Source organism: Bos indicus x Bos taurus, chromosome 12, assembly GCF_003369695.1.
Source record: "Bos indicus x Bos taurus breed Angus x Brahman F1 hybrid chromosome 12, Bos_hybrid_MaternalHap_v2.0, whole genome shotgun sequence".
NCBI classification, from domain to species: domain Eukaryota; kingdom Metazoa; phylum Chordata; class Mammalia; order Artiodactyla; family Bovidae; genus Bos; species Bos indicus x Bos taurus.
The window spans coordinates 71,192,312-71,213,420 of record NC_040087.1 but is presented as its reverse complement, the minus strand read 5'-3'; the positions used below and the strand labels follow the sequence as shown (position 1 = coordinate 71,213,420).

The 21,109-nt window shown below is 39.3% G+C and overlaps 1 protein-coding gene and 1 pseudogene across 1 annotated transcript in view; both read right to left on the bottom strand.

Moving 5' to 3' along the window:
* Positions 1 to 21,109, bottom strand: part of LOC113902125 (multidrug resistance-associated protein 4-like) — a 188,477-nt gene that overhangs the window by 140,742 nt on the left and 26,626 nt on the right. The window contains 3 exon segments of the mRNA XM_027557079.1: positions 2,073 to 2,162; positions 10,744 to 10,845; positions 19,271 to 19,516. Coding sequence (XP_027412880.1) covers positions 2,073 to 2,162; positions 10,744 to 10,845; positions 19,271 to 19,516 — 438 coding nt within the window.
* Positions 6,869 to 10,582, bottom strand: LOC113902069 (annotated as a pseudogene).

The following is a 21,109-nucleotide window of genomic DNA, read 5'->3' as shown; positions in this document are numbered from 1 at the left end:
TGAAATTCTACTCGTCAAAGAATAATTAAGAATGTTAACATCCTTCTCTAGCCGAGCAGCCCAGCAGGATATGTATTTCTTGCATCTGATGTTTAGTGCAGTTGCTCCTGCATCTGGGTATCCTTTACTTGACAAACAAGTGTTTTATTCTTAAAAAACTTTGTTTGAAGAATATATCCAAAGATGATTAATTGAAAGAACTCTGAAGTGAGTTGTATCTGCAGAACAAAAGTCCATCATTGAGAAAATCAGCACCCTTTCATGTACACATTCCACATTTTAAAAAATAATTTTATTTATTTATTTTTCCAACTACAATTTTATTTTATTTTTAAACTTTACAAAATTGTATTAGTTTTGCCAAATATCAAAATAAATCCACCACAGGTATACATGGGTTCCCCATCCTGAACCCTCCTCCCTCCTCCCTCCCCATACCATCCCTCTGGGTCGTCCCAGTGCACTAGCCCCAAGCATCCAGTATCGTACATTGAACCTGGACTGGCAACTTGTTTCATACATGGTATTTTACATGTTTCAAAGCCATTCTCCCAAATCTCCCCACCCTCTCCCTCTGCCACAGAGTCCATAAGACTGTTCTATACATCAGTGTCTCTTTTGCTGTCTCGTACACAGGGTTATTGTTACCATCTTTCTAAATCCCATATATATGTGTTAGTATACTGTATTGGTGTTTTTCTTTCTGGCTTACTTCACTCTGTATAATAGGCTCCAGTTTCATCCACCTCATTAGAACTGATTCAAATGTATTCTTTTTAATGGCTGAGTAATACTCCATTGTGTATATGTACCATAGCTTTCTTATCCATTCATCTGCTGATGGACATCTAGGTTGCTTCCATGTCCTAGCTATTATAAACAGTGCTGAGATGAACATTGGGGTACACGTATCTCTTTCCCTTCTGGTTTCCTCAGTGTGTATGCCCAGAAGTGGGATTGCGGGATCATAAGGCAGTTCTATTTCCAGTTTTTTAAGGAATCTCCACACTGTTATTTATTTTAGTTCTTTTATCTTTTTCATTTATTTTTTACAATGTCGTGTTGGTCTCTGCCATACTACAATTCTAGTTTTATTTACTTTTGCTTGCACTGGGTCATCATTGCAGTGCACTCATCATTGCACTGCACTTGTCATTGCAGTGCATGGGGGTTTTCTTGTTGAGGAGCACAGGCTCTAGTGGGCAGGCCTGTGCAGTTGCAGGCCCATGGGCTCAGTAGTTGCAGCATCCACGCTCTAAAGCAGAGGCCCAACAGCTGTGGTGCATGGGCTTAGTTGTTCCACAGCTGGGAAGTGGGAACTTCCAAGACCAGGGATCAAACCTGTGTCTCCTGTGTTGGCAGGCGGAATCTATTACTGAGCCACCAGGGGAGCCCACATCCCATGTTAGATTTCTGTATTTTGTTGTTTCATACGAAGTATATGTGCACATTTCCTTCAAATCTTCAACATCACAAAGACGTGGCGTGTGTGTATCCACACCATCAGAGCTCTCACCACATTGGGCTGAAATAATATATCTGTGTGTCTGTCTTGCCCCAGAACCTGGTTGCCTCTGAAAGGCAGAGTCAGGGACTTGCTCACATCTGTACCTGTATCTCCAGCATGTGGCTGCACGTTCACTACATGTGTACTGAGAGGATCACGTCAAGTCACAGGAGGAAATGCTCAAAGCTTCCGGTAAGTGTCTTTATGACCTCCAGATTTCCTGGAAGGGCCACTAAGATAAAAAGAAGTCCCCATTGTCTCGATCCATCCTGAACAGCTGTCACATAAGTAATCTCCTTCACTGAGACGTCCAAATTCCCCACAAGCAGCTCTTAACTGTGCCATGTGAAGCACCAAGAAGGAAAACACAGTGCTCATTTATCCAGACTTTATTTGAACACAAAACTTCCTTATAAAATGAATGTTCCATGGAACACACCTAGATAAATACTTTTCTAGATATACTCAATTCAAACTGTGTCACACTTAGCTCTGGGCTCAACTCTGAGAATTTTACAGGAGCTTCAGCGTTGCACCAAGCTGACAAAAGACATCATTAACTTACCTTTCCTGCTCCCACAGGTCCGACCACAGCTAACAATTCACCAGGCCTGACAGTAAAGGAAAGGCCTCATACGATTGGGATCTCTGATGCCTACAAATTAAAGTTTATAAAAATGTACCTATTTTAATAAAGGTAACAGAAATTATTTTACAAAGTGGAAAAGAAAATAATAGTCAACATAACTGATATGCAAAATATAACCCACATTTTTCTCTTTCCTATTTTAAGATACTGTGTCCTGGAGACCTCTGATCAAATCTTATTTCTTTAGGGATTTGAGGCAGCTTTAATTGACTTTATGAAGGTTTTTTTTTTTTTTTTTTTAACTAGATTCCCGTTTGGACAGAAGAATGTTCCAAACACTGCACAATTGCACTAATTTCACATGTTAGCAAAGAAATGCTCAAAATCCTTCAAGCTAGGCTTCAGCAGTATGTGAACTGAAAACTTCCAGAAGTACAAGCTAGATTTAGAAAAGGCAGAGGAACCAGAGATCAAATTGCCAACATCTGTTGGATCATAGAAAAAAAGATAATTCCAGAAAAACATCTACTTCTGCTTCATTTACTACACTAAAGCCTTTGACTGTGTGGATCACAACAAACTGTGGAAAACTCTCAAGGAGATGGGAATACCAGAACATGTTACCTGTCCCCTGAGAAACCTGTATGCCGGACAAGCAGAAACAGTTAGAAACCAATGTTGAATAACGGACTGGTTCAAAATCGAGAAAGAAGTACGTCAAGGCTATATTGCCACCCTGCTAACTTAACTTATATTCAGATTACGTGATGCAAAATTCCAGGCTAGATGAATCACAACTGGAATCTAGAATTCTGACAGAACTATAAACAATCTCAGATATGCTGATGATACCACTCTAATGGCAGAAAGTGAAGAGGAACGAAAGAGTTTATTGATGAGGATGAAAGAGGAGAGTGAAATAGTTGGCTTAGAACTCAACATTCGAAAAACTAAGATCATGTTATCTGGTCCCATCACTTAATAGCAAATAGAAATGGCAAAAGTGGAAACATTGGCAGATTTTTTTTTTTCCTTGGGCTACAAAATTACTTCAGAAGTGACTGAAGCCATAAATTTCAAAGATGCTTGCTCCTTGGAAGAATACCTATGAAAAATCTATTAAAAAGCAGAGACACTGCTTTGCCAATAAAGGCCCGTATAATCAAAGCCATGGATTTTCCAGTAGTCATGTATGGATGTGAGAGTTGGACCACAAAGAAGGCTGAGTGCCAGAGTACTGATGTTTTCATATTGTGGTGCTGGAAAAGACTCTTGAGAGACCCTCAACTGCAAGGAAATCAAACCAGTCAATCCTAAAGGAAATCAACCCTGAATATACATTGGAAGGACTGATGCTGAAGCTGAAGCTCCAACAATTTGGCCACCTGATGCAAAGAGTGAACTCATTGGAAAAGACCCTGATGCTGGCAAAGATAGAGGGCAGGAGGAGAAGGGGACAACAGAGGATGAGATGGTTAGATGGTATCACTGACTCGATGGACATGAGTTTGAACAAGCTCTGGGAGATGGTGAAGGACATAGAAGCCTGGCGTGCTGCAGTCCATGGGGTTGCAAAGAGTTGTTCATGACTTAGGGACTGAACAACAACAACAAAACATGGGGAATGAGGACATTAATTATGGCATCATGGGTCAGAGTGATAAAGCCTCAATTTTACACGTGTTACATGCATTTCTTGTCCTGACTAAACAGGGACAACAACAACAAAACACGGAGCTGTGCAGTTTGTTGTGTGTACAATCCAACTCGAGGGAGAAGGACAAAATCTCGGCATGTCAGGTGCAAGTCGGATTACTGCACAATCTAAGGTAAACAGAGTTAAGTGTGTTTGTGTCTTTACATGTACTAAGTGTAAAGAAAATTCTTGGGCATCAAACCTGGACTGGCGACTTGTTTCATATATGATATTATACATGTTTCAATGCCATTCTCCCAAATCATCCCACCCTTTGCCTCTCCCAAAGAGTCCAAAAGACTGTTCTATACATCAGTGTCTCTTTTGCTGTCTTGTATACAGGGTTATTGTTACCATCTTTCTAAATTCCATATATATGCGTTAGTATACCGTATTGGTGTTTTTCTTTCTGTATACTTCACTCTGTATACTTCACTCTTATACTTCACTTTGTATAATAGGCTCCAGTTCAATGCATGATACTGGATGCTTGGGGCTGGTGCACTGGGATGACCCAGAGGGATGGTACAGGGAGGGAGGAGGAGGAGGGTTCAGGATGGGGAACACATATATACCTATAACAGATTCATGTTGATATATGGCAAAACCAATACAATATTGTAAAGTTAAAAAATAAATACATTAAAAAAGTAAAATTAAAAAAAAAAAAAGAAAAATGACCAAACCAGTAAATGTGCATTGTAGAAAATCAGACATATAAATAACAAAAATATAATTTCCCTTTCTTTTTCCTTGGAGACTAAAAACTTTCCTTTTAGACTTTTTTCAATGCATATATGTCTTTCCTCTGATAAGCATAAAATTTTCTTTTAAAATGCATTTTACAACCTGCTTTTTAAACTGTAGCACTTTAAAATATATCGTCATTTGATTCCTATAAAATAGTAGCTCTGGCACTCACTTTATTTCTTTTTCTTTGTGTAAGAGCCTTTAAATCCTTAGGATGGGGTATGAAGACAAGAAAATCTGCATTGTGTTGTGATTTTTACATATTAAATTCTTGATCCTTGAATTATTAACTTCATAATAAATACTCTCAGAGGTAAAAATAAATAAATAAATAAAATTCTCAATAACTTTAAGTGTTGAGGAAAAAAAAACACTTAGATGTGATTAGTAAAATGTCTAAAAGATTAAAAGCACAAGTCCATGATAAAATGGTACAGAATCCACCTGCACTGTGTGAGACCCAGGTTTGATCTCTGGGTTAGGAAGACCCCCTGGAGAAGGGAATGGCAACCCACTGCAGTATTCTTGCCTGGGGAATCCCATGGACAAAGGAGCCTGCCAGGCAATCCATGGGATCACAAAGCATCAGACATGACTGAAATGACTGACACTTGATACTTCTGGATAAAAAGGTCTGGGAAATATTCTAAATGAAAAGTTTCTCTGGAAATAACTAAACTGATTATGAAACAGTTACTTAACAACAGTTACTTTGAATCATCAAAAACTTAACCCCATATTTTATAGGAATTATAATATTTCCCAAGAGGAAGCTAGATTTTAATACATGAGAAATATGTTTTAAGCTTCTCTTCTTATCTGACACCTAGGGTTCCTATTTTACTACTTTCCACTCAGTTATGAGAACAAAACAATGATACACACAGATAATAACCCACGCCAGCTCCTGTCACAGCCCTACAGTCTGTCAGGGCCAGAGTTCACGCCTGTTCAGGCTCCACCACGGTCAGAAGGGGGCAGCACGTGACAGCCCAGGGGTTCTGGGGATCTGCCTCTGTGTTATTTGGGATGGGGAACACATGTATACCTGTGGCGGATTCATTTGGATATTTGGCAAAACTAATACAATTTTGTAAAGTTTAAAAATAAATAAATTAAAATAAAATAAAATTTTAAAAAATCTAAATGAAAAAAAAAATAAATAAATAAATAAAAGAGATCAACAGCTGAGCCCCGACTCTGGGTCAGACACAATTCGAAACCCCTACCCCATGATTTGGAGGCTCCCACATATATTTTAAAGGTTCAAGATTGAGACCAAGTTCCACCATTTCATGAATGAAACATGGATCCTTGAGACCTTTCCCCCACCTGCCCACTTGACTTTCTAGGGCAGCAGGTTACAGAGCTCATGTCTATCTTCTGCCTCCCAACCCACAGGGCCTTCATTCAGACTCAGCTTCTCTCCCAAACTCCCAATGTCTGTGCCCCTCCTCTCCCCCTCCCAAGAGCTGGCTCGCTTGTGTGGGCTCTCTCTCTCTCTCTCTCTCTCTCTCTCTCTCACTCACTCATGACCTAAACTCAGTTCAGTTCAGTTCAGTTCAGTTGTTCAGTCATGTCTGACTCTTTGAGACCCCATGAATTGCAGCACGCCAGGCCTCCCTGTCCATCACCATCTCTGGGAGTTCACTCAAACTCACGTCCATTGAGTCGGTGATGCCATCCAGCCATCTCACCCTCTGTTGTCCCCTTTTCCTCCTGCCCCCAACCCCTCCCAGCATCAGAGTCTTTTCCAATGAGTCAACTCTTTGCATGAGGTGGCCAAAGTACTGGAGTTTCAGCTTTGGCATCATTCCTTCCAAAGAAGACCCAGGGCTGATCTCCTTTAGAATGGACTGGTTGGATATCCTGGCAGTCCAAGGGACTCTCAAGAGTCTTCTCCAACGCCACAGTTCAAAAGCATCAATTCTTTGGTGCTCAGATTTCTTCACAGTCCAACTCTCGCATCCATACATGACCAATGGAAAAACCATAGCCTTGACTAGATGGACCTTTGTTGGTAAAGTAATGTCTCTGCTTTTCAATATGCTATCTAGGTTGGTCATAACTGTACTTTCAATTCAACATCTGCTAATGCTTTGAAAGCTCTCTTGAAAATGAGATAGAGTTTAAATGTTTAATATGACAAACATTTAATCATATTAATGTTTAATATGACATTGTTTAATATGATAATCTCTCAGATCTTAGATTATCTTGTCTTACTTAAATATTTGCCTCATACTTCTATTTTTAAGTTACCCTGTTGCCCACTACCACAACACATAAAAAATGCTACTTTTCCTCTTAATATTTTACAAACTGATAATTTCCATCATTAGCAGTGGATCTTTTTATTACTCATCCCCTGTTCCCAAACTATAACAAGAATAAGGATCATATTAGTAAACTTAGCATCTTTTTTTTAACAATGTGCTTTCTTATCCCTGCATACGTGCCCACTATACAATTTGTGAATGATACCTCTGTTACATATTACAGCATCTACCTCTGTTACATATTACAGCATCTGCCCTTCTAAGTATTTACCTTAGTCTTTCACGACCTTGCCTTGAACAATCAGAAATGTCAATAGCCAGAGTTTAAAGAAAAGCAGTTACCACCCTAAGACCCAAAATTGGATAAATGTTCTTGTCATTATGGCTTAACAGTAATATGGCTATAACATAGGGACCCCGCCTTTTCCTTTATTAACAATGTGACCTGACCACACTTTTTAAAGTCTAGACTAGTTTTCCATATATTTTACATATTTTATTCTGACATCATATCTTTAAAAAAAACAAAGAGATGAAAACATTTGCACTTATCAATGCCATTTTCTTTAGATGTGGTTTGACTTCTTCCTTCAGGCTCTTTGTCATCAAGAAGCAAGGTCTGATTTCAATACTGCCCATCTGCTATGAAAATATCAGAAGGGGTCATGTTCAAAGCAATACTCAAGCTGGGCGTATTCACTGATTAGATTAGCTGAATAATTTCTTCTAGAATATTTGTAACAGACAGGAAACATATAGGATTTCAGTTTGGGTTTCTTTTTTTTTTCTCCCTAGGTGTGATTTCTGCTTCTCATTTTTCTTTTCTTTGAATATATTGCACAATATTTTATTATTAAAAAAGGTTTTATGTCTCAGGCAAAAAGTTCTTCTCCTTTACTTGGGAGGTGTTAATGTGTATTATTTTCTAAAAGAGGTACATGGTTGTTCGTGTGGCCATCTTCAAAGGGAACAGAATTGACAGGTTTGTAGGCTCCAAGTCTGAAATGACAGCAAATTATTTCAACTATAAATTTGCCAATTCCATGTAGCATGCCTGTTGTTGAAAAGATTCCTCCAACAATACCACAAAGTCTTACAAAAAACTGCCAGAAAGGCATATGCTCTTCGGTAACTGTCACCATAAGAGAGCTGAGATCATATTTCATAAAAATCCCAGAGACTCCGTGGCTGCCTGCAGCATGGTTAATAACATGTTCCCTTTCTGTCACGGCAAACTGATGGGTGTCTGCTGAAATTTTATATGTATGTAATTTTGTTGGCACAATTGTAATAAAATATTGAAACATCTGGTTGTGATCTAATGCAATTTTTTCAGTTCCATCTAAAGGATTAATAATTTCAGGAACAAGTTCTCCAAAAGACAAATGATCTATTCTGTGAGAAAAGTTGTAAGAGTCATGGTTGACAAGTGCTGCCAAGTGTGCATGACCTCGGGGATGTGGAATTGCCTTGCCCACAGTTATGTGAAAATTCCCTGCTACTTTATTGACATACAGATGACCACGAATTCTGCCAGCATCTGGAGGCTGTGATGAATCATCTTCCCTTGGTGGAAGTGCTGTTGATGCACTTTTAAAAACACTTTTAAATACCACATCTTGAAGTGAATATTCTTCTTACAGTCTACTCTGAAATAGCTGTAGTATCCTCTGCCACTCTCTTTGCGGTGGTGAAAGATCAAATATTGCCTAAGGGCTTCCTTTTTCTCCTCCACACATTCAGTTACTTCTAATCCTCCATCACCTTTAGTCTTCACTTTCCGATTTTGTTTCTAGAGAGTTCACAATGGTTCATAAACTAGACCATTTGCAGATGCAACCATTGTTTCTGCTGTTTATCATATTAAACATTTAAACTGTAAAACTGTATTATGAAAGAACTATCTTCATTCAGAGTGTCCTGAATGTGATTGATTCTGTATTAGATTGTGTTGGTCTAGATTTCTTACTATTTAAGGATTAATTTTAAATTTCTAGATGATATAAAAGATTTAAAAAAGAGAGGTATATCACTCAGGTGCTGTTAAAACCTAAATTTGGAATATGTGTGCCAACATCATTTTTCCTTTTGCAATGCTTTATAATGACAGTAGAAGAATCATCAACCAGTTCCTCGTGGTTTAAGTCTTTTAGAGAAATGGGGAAACAAAAATTCCAGGTAAGTAACAAGACCAAGACTAAAAGACAAGATTTTAAATGGTTTTTAAAGAATAAGACACCACAAATTAGAGTTTTTCAAATTCCTTTCTGTTAAAAGGTAAAAGAGAAAAATGTCCTGTTGAAAGCAGTTGGTACAGATAATGGAAAGAAGAAGAAATACTGATAAAACTACTTTATAGTAAAGCTTATATAAGAATGCTCTTTTGCAAATAATAAGAGAAGCATCATTGTTTAAAATATACAGTTAATATGATTAAGAGCCATTAAGTTAACTAATATGTGATAAGTTTACGCTTTGAAAGATTTTCAAATTCAGAAAATTCCAAATAATGAATGGCCTTCTCATTATTTAGAAGTTTCTGATTTCTTCAGATGTTATTTCCAGTAAAGGTAGACTGGGAAAAGGAATTTTTAATTAGAATTTTAGCTATTTTAGACTGAATGTTGGTTCTGTGAATCTGCTTGTCAGAAAATTCAGTTAAGTTTCAGGGTTATTTTAATAGGAAAAACTATTGATTTAGAATTATTTTCTTTCAATTAGGATTATAAAAGTTGAGTATCTTTAAGAAGGATTTAAAAATTATTTTGGTACTTATATATGATTTTTAATTGTTATCGTTTTGTTTTCCAAATACTATATTAAAATTGTAATGGTATTAATCTGTCCCATTAAAACAGTATAAAAGGAATTTCTTTGAAGCAAAACACTACTTTGCCATTGATTTCCATTTTAAAAGTTATGAAAGGTTTTCACCTGAAATCCCACGAATAGTCAGGGTCAGATTTTGGGTGATCAAAGTATTAAGATTCTGACTAGCCCTTTGTATGATGGGTGATGACGTATACTTGTGTATTAGGATTTAGTAGCAGTTTTTGACCTCACCAAGTGTTTCTTTTCCGTGGCAGAGAACACTGTACTGGCCTATCTATCTATTGGCATGTACCTGGGGATGCCTCTAGTAGGATACCTGAGTTTATTACTCAATTTTTTATTTTATTAGGGCATTCATAGTATCTATGTGTATATATTCCATCCTAAATATTTTAATATTGAGATCTGGAATTATGTGAAATGAGTTTTATTTTTCATCTGTGTTTGCATACATACAGCCTATAAAAAGAGATGAAATGTTTAGATGAAAAAGATGAATAATTCTCTGCTGCAGTACTTGTACACTTCAGACTAGCTCTTGGGAAAAGCTTAACTCAGAATTACACATTTCTAATTCTTGACTTAGATGATTAATATTATGCTTTTCTCATATATATTTTATGATAAAAAGCACTGAATTTTTGTAATAAAACTTTACTAATGACAGAGTTTATAATCTTTAATACAAGCTTTGGAATTCATAAAGGAATGACTAAGATCTAATTTTTTTAATGGTATAAAGACACATGTTGTGCATTGTCTTTTGATGTCTTAGGTTAGTAATTCAGGTACCAAAAATTAAATGTACATGCAGCTCCTTTGTTTCACAATTTAAAACCTTTAAACTTAAAAAAAAAAAAAAAAGAAAGAAAATGAGATAGAGAGCAACATGTCAAATGCCTCATGCTGACTTTATACTTAATCTCCATTCATTGCAAACCTTATTCTGATTCTGAGAATTTTCATAACATATTTTCAGTAAATGAGCAATTTACACTTAACAGTATGTGTAAAATCTCAAAATTCTCCAATAAATATATGTCACAGTTGTCTTTTTGCAGTCACCACCCTGAAATGGAGAGTCTTTTACCTTTTCCCAAAATCCTGTTAAATCTTGCACATCCACTATCATTTCACTATCTGATGGCAGCTGAGGGTAGCACTGTGACATCTTATCAAGTGATAGAAAGTTCTATAGAAAAAGGAAAGACATAGACTGTTCACATTGCAAGAACAAAGCACAAACAAAACAACTGCTTCTCCGGAATTTGCACACACACACACACAAAAAAGTTTTATTTATACCTATTATTTATACCTACCTATCATTTTATAACTGTATTTTATTAAGTCTTGGTTCACATGAGAAACACTATATAATATATAGTACACATTATTATAGTATATGGTATGTAGAAACATATAATATAGTATACCATATATATAATATAGTATATGCATACATATATATAGTATGTGTGTGTGTATATAAAACAGATAAAGAGTTCCTGACCATGAGGCTATCTTTATTACCTTCTCAACAAGTTTACTGGTTCCTCTCTAAGAAGAAAATATGGCTTCAAACTCCAATACATTTAGAACCTGGACATTTCAACTGTTATACTTTTGTGTTACCAGCAACAAACAGGTGAGCTGGTAGGAAATTATTTCATAAATACTAACTGAATCCCACCATGTGCCAAGCAACATGGGACACAGAGAGGAACACAGGAACCCAGAAAGGAAGGCCCTTCCCAGGCCATCAGGAATCAGGTGGCACAGGACAGGCTGGGAACACAAGACCAACGATAGAGACTCTGAGTGCAAACCCCCCTTGTGTGTGTCAATCCATATCACTGCTTGTCAATAACTATCACTTAAGTTATCATTCTAAAAATAAAATTCTCTTAAGTTTCTACATTTTAAAAAACATTTTACAAGCATCTTTTCACAATCACTGCCTCTTTTTAGTCCATGCCCTCTCTCCTCCACAGCAGGGAATGGCCACACCTCCCATTTCTTGTTATCTTCTACACCACTTAGCAGCTAACTGATGCAAAGTAGCTGAATAAAACAGTCTTATAAGCTGCTACAAAGCTGACAAACACATACAAGAAAACTCCCTCTTGTCTTGCAAATGCTAGACATAATTCAAAGAGGAAAGCTAGAGTGGCAGAGAAGTTGAACAAACAATTTATACCACTTCTACTCCCCCAAGGTTCCCAAAACTGTGAGCATGAGGCAGAGACTGCTGGCTGTCCTTGAAACCTGCTCTCTTTCTTCTGAGGTAACAAACCCTGGATTTTAGCTGCATGTAGCAGCCTGGAAGGAGGTCCTCCCTCTGTCTCCAGCCTCTCAAGCAGACAGGAGCAGCCCTGTGACTAAATCCAGGGCAGGGGGAGTGACAGTAACCAGGACCTTCCTCCTCCCCAGCCTGGGCCTTGGGGGTTGCCAGTGGGGTCAAGGTCACATGCAGTGGGGTAACAAGAAAGAAAGAACAGAAAGAGAAATTAAGGAAACAATCCCATTCACCATTGTGACAAAAAGAATAAAATACTTAGGAATAAATCTACCTGAAGAAACAAAAGACCTATATATAGGAAACTATAAACCACTGATGAAAGAAATCAAAGGTGACACAAATAGAGAAATGTACCATATTCATGGATCAGAAGAATCAATATAGTGAAAATGAGTATATTACCCAAAGAAATCTATAGATTCAATGCAATTCCTATCAATGGTATCACAAGCTATCAATGGTATTTTTCACAGAACTAGAACAAATAATTTCACAATTTGTATGGAAATACAAGATAACCTTGAAGAGCCAAAGCAACCTTGAGAAAGAAGAATGGAACTGGAGGAATCAACCTGCCTGACTTCGGACTACACTACAAAGCTACAGTCATTAAGAGAGTATGGCACTGGTATAAAGACAGAAATGTAGACCAATGGAACAAAATAGAAAGCCCAGAGATAAATCCGCAAATCTATGAACACCTTATCTTTGACAAAGGAGGCAAGAATACACAATGGAGAAAAGACAATCTCTTTTACAAGTGGTGCTGGGAAAACTGGTCAACCACTTGTAAAAGAATGAGACTAGAACACTTGCTAACATCATACACAAAAATAAACTCAAATTGGATTAAAGATCTAAACATAAGACCAGAAACTATAAAACTCCTAGAGGAAAACATAGGCAAAACACTCTCTGACATAAATCACAGCTGCTGCTGCTGCTGCTAAGTTGCTTTAGTCATGTCCGACTCTGTGCGACCTGCAACCCCATAGAGGGCAGCCCACCAGGCTACCCTGTATCTGGGATTCTCCAGGCAAGAACACTGGAGTGGGTTGCCATTTCCTTCTCCAATGCATGAAAGTGAAAAGTGACAGTGAAGTTGCTCAGTTATGTCCAGCCCTCAGCAACCCCATGGACTGCAGCCTACCAGGCTCCTCCATCCATGGGATTTTCCAGGCAAGAGTACTAGAGTGGGGTGCCATTGCCTTCTCCAAAATCACAGCAGGATCCTCTATGACCCACCTCAGAGAGTAAGGAAAATAAAAGGAAAAATAAATGGGACTTAATTAAACTTAAAAGCTTTTGCACAATGAAGGAAACTATAAGCAAGGTGAAAAGACAACCTCCATAATGGGAGAAAATAATTGCAAATGAAGCAACTGACAAAGAATTAATCTCAAAAACATACAAGCAGCTCATGCAGCTCAATTCCAGAAAAATAAATGACCCAATCAAAAAATGGACCAAAGAACTAAACAGACATTTCTCCAAAGAAGACATACAGATGGCTAACAAACACATGAAAAAATGTTCAAAATCGTTCATTATCAGAGAAATGCAAATCAAAACCACAATGAGGTACCATCTCATGCTGATCAGAATGGCTGCTATCAAAAAGTCTACACCAATAAATGCTGGAGAGGGTGCAGAGAAAAGGGAACCCTCTTACACTGTTGGTGGGAATGCAAACTAGTACAGTCACTATGGAGAACAGTGTGGAGATTCCTTAAAAAACTGGAAGCAGAACTGCCATATGACCCAGCAATCCCACTGCTGGGCATATACACTAAGGAAACCAAAATTGAAAGAGATACATGTACCCTATTGCTAATCACAGCACTGTTTTCAATAGCTAAGGCATGGAAGCAACCTAGATATCCATTGGAAGACGAATGGATAAGAAAGTTGTGGTATATATACACAATGGAATATTACTCAGCTATTAAAAAATGCATTTGAATCAGTTCTAATGAGGTGGATGAAATGTAGCCTATTATACAGAGTGCTAAGACGCTCATATTTGTGAACATTTCTGCCCTACCAGACAACGTCTCAGAGCCCCTCAACTCCCTGTGCTTTGCCTCCAAGGTGTGGTCACTACCAGCCCCATCCTCGTCAGGCTTCCTGCTGATTGTAGGCTTCTCCACTCTGACCCTGCTCTCCTTCAGGCCAGTGTGCAGGTTCATCCAGAAAGGATGTACATTTGCCAGACATTTAACTATTGACTTTTGAGGGGTTTTAATTAAGTTTTTAAAACTAGATAGTTAAAAGGTCAAAACTATGTAGTAAGCTGAATATAAGTGAGATTGAGCCACCGCCCCATCCACCTCATTCTCCCCACCTGTCCTACTAGTCATTTTCAGCATTTATCCTTTTACTTCTCCTTTCAATGTTTCTTTTTGCAAATATAAGCAATATACATGGGATTTCCCTGTTTCTTATATAAGATATCTCTGTCCCTCTCTCTCATATATGTTGTACTGCTTTTTTTTTCTTTTATTAACAAGACAGCCTTATGGAGGGGGCAGTGGCCAGGAGAGTGGGGGGAGGGGAACAGACAACCCAGGATGATTCCCCACCAGCACACAGAGATCACCCCATTATTTTTAAATTTACCTAGGACTCCACTGTGTGGATGCACCAAAGTTTATCCACCAGTTCCCTCTACTGGACACTTGAATTCTTTCTACGTTTTTACTATTACAAACAAGTCTATGTTGACTAACCTTCTATATATCATTTTATATTTGCTTGTTTACATCTAACTATACAGAGAGAGGTTCTTTGAAATGGGATTCCTGAATCAAAGACATACAGGTTTTTCAGGCTATTCCAAATAGATAGCGTGAATGTAGGCTCCAGTTCCCACAAGGGTCAGCTGTGCCATGCTATGAATTCTCTAAGACACTTAAGCTCCCTCTACAAGAGTTAAATCAGAAAGTTTCTTGATAGACTGCCTTGGAGGGTAATTTATTCCTCTGATAACTCATTTTCCTGAGGATAGATCCTTGCAAACCTTTCTGGCTTTATTCACGGTCTCAGATCACAGGTTCTCTTTTGCAGCTATGCAAGTAATCAGCCCCCTAGTGCCCTGCTGTGGTCTTCTGCTTTAATCAGGATTTCCCTTGCTATCTTATAAGTTCAGTTAAAATTCTACCAACATCATTAATACCCAACAACATGAACTCTTTGATATCCTCTAATACCCAGTTGAGAGGGTATGGTGGCTTTCCTGGTGGCTCAGAGAGTAAAGAATCTGCCTGCAATGCAGGAGACCTGGGTTCAATTCCTTGGTTGGGAAGATCCCCCAAAGAAGGAAATGGCAACCCACTCCAGTATTCTTGCCTGGAAAATCCCATGGACAGAGGAGCCTGGCAGTCTACAGTCCATGGGTTTGCAAAGAGTCAGACACAACTGAGTGACTAATACACATACACATACAGAGTTAAGTAAATCAGAAAGAGAAACACCAATACAGTATACTGACACATATATATGGAATTTAGAAAGATGGTAACAATGACCTTAAATGTGAGACCACAAAAGAGACACAGATACAAAGAAAAGACTTTTAAACTCTGTGGGAGAAGGCAAGGGTGGGATGATTTGAGAGAATAGCATTGAAACATGTATATTGCCATATGTGAAACAGATGACCAGTCCAAGTTCAATGCATGAAACAGGGCACTCGAAGCTGGTGCACTGGGATAACCCAGAGGGATGGGGTGGGTAGGGAGACTGGTGGGGGATTTGGGATTGGGGGCATGGCTGATTCATGTTGATGTATGGCAAAAACCACCACAATATTGTAAAGTAATTAGCCTCCTACTAAAATAAATTAAAGAAAGAGTCTGGGTCCCTAACACCACAGAGGATCACACTAACCATGGAACTTATTATGAGATGAATTGGATCCCCACAAAAAAAGATACACTGTGGTCTTAGCCCCAGTTACCTCAAAATATGACTTTGTTTGGATAATTAGTTGTAAATGTAATCAATTAAAGTGAGATCACAGAACAGCAGGCCCTGAATCCAATATGATTGGTGCCCTTATGAGAGATGCAGAGACAGATATACACCCAAAAAACAGTTACCTGATGAGGGAGACAGAGGCTGGAGTGATGGCAATTACAAGTGAAGGAATGCCAAGGATTGCCTAAAACCACTCAAAGCTAACAGAGGCAAGAAAGGATGCTCCCTTATCAGATTCAGAGGGATCCCGACCCTGCTGACACCTTGAATTCAGACTTCTATCCTCCAGGGTTGTGAAATAATGCATTCCTGTGGTTTTAAGCCACCTGGTTTGTGGTACTTTCTAACAGCAGTGCCAGGAAACCCATTCAGAGCCTCACAAGGATTCTTGCATGAGAGAAAAACAAATGACCTGTATAAGCAGCTTTAACATGGGTACCTCTGGGACCCACAGGCAAACTGAATCCTTACCAATAAGTGGGGAAACTGAAACAAGCATGTGAGGATGTTTGAGGAAGAAAATGATACATAAACAGTAATCTACTACCTTAAACATCTTGACACCCCATCTATCATGCCTCAGAGTCATAAATGCGATTGCAAACTTCTACTTCAAAAGAAGAACGGGTAAAAACTGAATGTGAAAACCATTGTGAAGAAAAAGAAAGACAGGGTGCTTGCATTTCTCTCAAACACCTGCTGGTAGAAGATGTGATTCATTCATTCCTTCCTCCTCTCATCCAGGCTCACTGAGAACCTAACTTGAGGCACGGAGACTCCTATCCTCCCTGAGCCCATGTCCACCAGGAGGCAGAATGGACAGACAGTGGTCTGAGAACATGTTTGCAGGCTTTCAACCACCGCAGCCTGAGTTCTCTCTCCAAGCCACCTCTCCCATCATCAGCCAGGCACCAGCTCTCACCTGTTCTGACACAATTCACATCTCTCCTAATTCTCTTTTCCTCTTGAAACAATATAATTTCAGAATCTCACTCACTATGAGTTATTTCAATAATGCAACTTTTATTTTTCTGGTTCCTTCCCCAGTCCTCCCCAACACCACTGACCCCACCTCAAGACAATTCCCTCCTGATCTCCTTACAGCCCCTCTGAGAGTGTCCACAAGCTTAACACTCCCCCCCCCACCCCCCCCGGTGACCTACCTGCACCTAAGTCCATGTTCCCCAGGCAGCCTCTGCCTGCACACCCTGCATACTGACCCCACCCACCTTTCTGGGCCCATCTCAAATATTAACCTTACTGAAACAAGTTCAGGATATCCCTAGCTGGCACTGCCCTCCCTACCTCTGAATCCCTGGAGTAATACTAAGTCACACAGAGGGGAGACACTACATCATTTGTGTGCTTTTACAGTCCCAACTACAGCTAAGACTGAGCCTCTCACTCTCAGCCCATCGTGGGTATCAGCTAAAGGAAGAAACATACTGCATGGTTGTTCAAACCATCCAACCACTGACTGCATGGCTACAGTCTTACATAGTCTACACTAATACAGCAACAAGCAACAGGTGATGGGATAGGCTGGGACCTGGGACCCTGTGTGGGAGCACTTGCATCTGGAGAAACGTCTCCTTGAGCAACAAAATACAAAGAAATCATAAGGGACTAAACATAACTGCATGCATGCAAAGGCAATTACAAACAGTAAGATATGAAAACACCACAAGCCAACTGCCATTTCTGAGCTTCTGGGAGCAAAGAAGGGAACTGCGTATGATCTTGGCACATGGCACCTACAAGACAGTGGGCAGACCACATAAGTCACCCCTGAGGCTCAAACCACCAAACTTCCCCCACCCTCACCCCACATAAGGTACTAGCCTGCCCTGTTGAGTCAACCGAGGGCACCAGTTTCTTGTTTTTATACTTTGTGCTGCAGCACAAGCCTCAGTAAAGCCTTGCTTCAATTTCTTGTCTGGTCTATTATCAACTTCTATTGATTAAAAAGACCAAGGGCCCTGGAGAGTAATGTATATGTTATATATCTGGTCGAGACAGAATCAAATACAGTTTCAGCTTAAGCATGTAACCAAGACATCAATACTCAGCCTGTGTATACTAGAATAGAAATTCCTCACTTTCAAACACAAAAGAAAGAAAAGGAAAATTATGCCCTAAGTGAAGAATTACATTTATTGAGCACTTGTCCACAAATAATAGCTCCGAGGTAGACAGATGTCACAGTCTTCCAAGCGTTAAATGAGACCCCATTCAATAGATGATCAGCTCATAAAGGTGCCAAAAATGCTGGCTGGACTTTTCTCCAGGACACAGTCTGATGAAAAAGCTGAAATTAAACGGCCATTAGCCAGCAAGTGCAGACCCAGAACAGGTTATGCAGGAAAGTATAAATGTCAGAACTGCAGCCACAAAGACGGACTTCCCAGTGTCTGGCAATGGAAAGCCTAAAGCTGCTTTGTGAACAATATAACCTCAGAGACACATTTGACTGGATGTGAAAGTCACTGAAGACTTTTAGTGCTTTGAAGTTGAGATCTTTTGCAATGCTATTGGAGTCATTCAGTGCCAAGACCATGGGTCCCCCTTCCTCACTTAAAGAAAAAGAGAGAAACTTCTTGGGCCTATGAGGTCATAATAAATCATTCATTTTCACAGAGCCCATTTAATCTTCATTTTAAACAGAAACACTTGAGCACCTCCTGTGTGCCAAGCCCTTGTCTTTGTGATAAAAATTATTTACCCCTTACTATTTAGGGACAATTAGTTTAAAAAAGGAGATAATAGGTTTGGTGGGAATCACATGTTTGAAAGGAAAAGGAAAGCTAGAGACAGGCTTACACACTAAGTAAAATAAGAATGAACATACAGAGATCAGAAATCAATGAGAAAACATCTGTGGAGGAAAGAATCCATTTTTAAACACAGAGAACTAAGTGAATCTGAGGCCACTCTTCCTGTCCAGGGAAGAGAATTTCTCAGCAAGTTCCTCCCCTCCCGGCCCAGAGAGGAATCCTAGTCACCCTAGGACTGTGCACAGCCACTGCCTAGTCATTCCAGTCAGCACAGCAGATGCATCTGTTCACTTCTCCTGCTTTTAGACATTTCAATCGTTCTGCAGCCATCACTACAGATGAAGAGCATGTGTTGCTGCTATTTATACTACTGGCCCTAAGCAAGCATGGACCTTATGATACTTTTAATGCACTTTACCTAAAAAATACAGACATTTTGGAAAGACTGCCAGCTTGGCACTGAAAGAGTTAAATCTTACCTAACTGGCTCACAGTGACATTACATAAAAGGTAAAATTTTAGGTAAAATCTGCCTATAACTTAAAAGTTATTTTTCACTAAACCTTGATTCTTTGGATGCTGATGATGGCCTCTGACACCTTCTTGATGGCCATGGAGAAGTAGAGGGTGCTTGAAAACTGCAGAGTTTCGAACAGCATCACCACCATGAACACTTGGCTGCCTGTGATCAGGTTGTCAAGGAGCTCATTGCTGATGAAGGTGACCAAAATTATGCTTTTGCTCACAGCGAAAAATGATGCCAAATTCATGCCCTTAAGGTAGGAACTTTTCAGAATCTTGGAAATTTCCTTCCTGGAAAAGAAAGTAGGACTTAAGTTTTTTGTTTTTTGTGGTTTTTTTGCTTTTCTAACTTGTTTTATTTTATTTTTTATTTTTTAACTTTACAATATTGTATTGGTTTTGTCATATATCAACATGAATCCGCCACAGGTATACAAGTGTTCCCCATCCTGAACCCTCCTCCCTCCTCCCTCCCCGTACCATCCCTCTCGTTTATAAGAAGTATCAACAAATAAGACATGGATTCAGTGCCCCATGTCAGTGGCCTCTTTCTAGGGAGTAGACACAGATTAATATAAACCATCCTTAAGATAAACCTCCTTGTCATCCATCATGGAGACACTACAAAGTGCACACCTGGGACTCTGCGTGATACCAGGACCACACACTTCATCACCACTTCACTCTTCCAAGTAAAAGGAGGCTTAATGTCACACTTTCAAACATTCTGGGTCAATCAGATGGGGTTTGAACATTCACTCAACAAACATTCATAATCACAAGTCCTGTGCTGGGCTCCTCACAGAAAGACACAGCCTGTCCCCTCCAGGGGCTCATGTACTTGTGAGGGAAGAGAATAAGACACCCCAAAATTGTGAGACACAAAGACAATAGATAGAGGCAGTCAGCACAGCCCCCTCAAGAGCCCAGCGCAGAGGCGTGTACCCCAGAGCAGTGGAGTCAGGGCAAGTAACACACACAAGGATTCTGAGAATATGAGCTGGAGTCAGTCAGGCTTGGCGGAGGCCAGAGTAGAAGGAAGATGGGAGTGTATTCCTAGCAGAGGGAGGGACCCCACAAAGGTGCAAAGATGAGGTGACAAGGTGGGGTCAAAGAAATGCTCATCATATATTTAAATGAAAGATCGAGAAGCATCCTACAAATGTGAAGCAAAACAAAAGGAACAGTATTTTCATAGCTCCATTTGAAATGAATAATAGTGATTCATGAGGTTTTCTGGTGGTAAATAATGCACCTGTAGTGCAGGAGACACGGTTTCAATCTCTGGGTTAGGAACATCCCTTGGAGGAGGAAATGACAACCCACTCCAGTATTCTTGCCTGAGAAATCCCATTGATGGAGGAGCTTGGCAGGCGACAGTGCATGGGGTCACAAAGAGTGGGACATGACTGAGTGACTAAGCATGATGACAATGAAGAATAGTGATTCATATAGTTTGGCTCAACACAAGTACACCCAACCTCTACAATCTCCCCATTTGTGCCCCATCAACATGTTACAATTTTAGTTTGAATGTCATAGTCTTAAATACTATCTTAAAAGCATTGATTATTGGGATTTGAGATATTAAGAATTTTATTTTTATATAAGTAAGAAGTATATATATCTTTGACTTTGTAAAAATCACTTAATCATGTACAACTCTTTGCAACCCCATGGACTATACAGTCCATGGATTCTCCAGTTCAGAATACTGGAGAGAGTATCTTCCCAACCTAGGGATTGAACCCAGGTCTCCCACATTGAAGGTGGATTCTTTACCAGCTGAGCCACCAGGGAAACCCTTTTTACCTTTGAGAAGATGGTAAATGGAAAAGCCGGTTAAATGACATCTCCACTATTCTACTTAACCCTCCTAC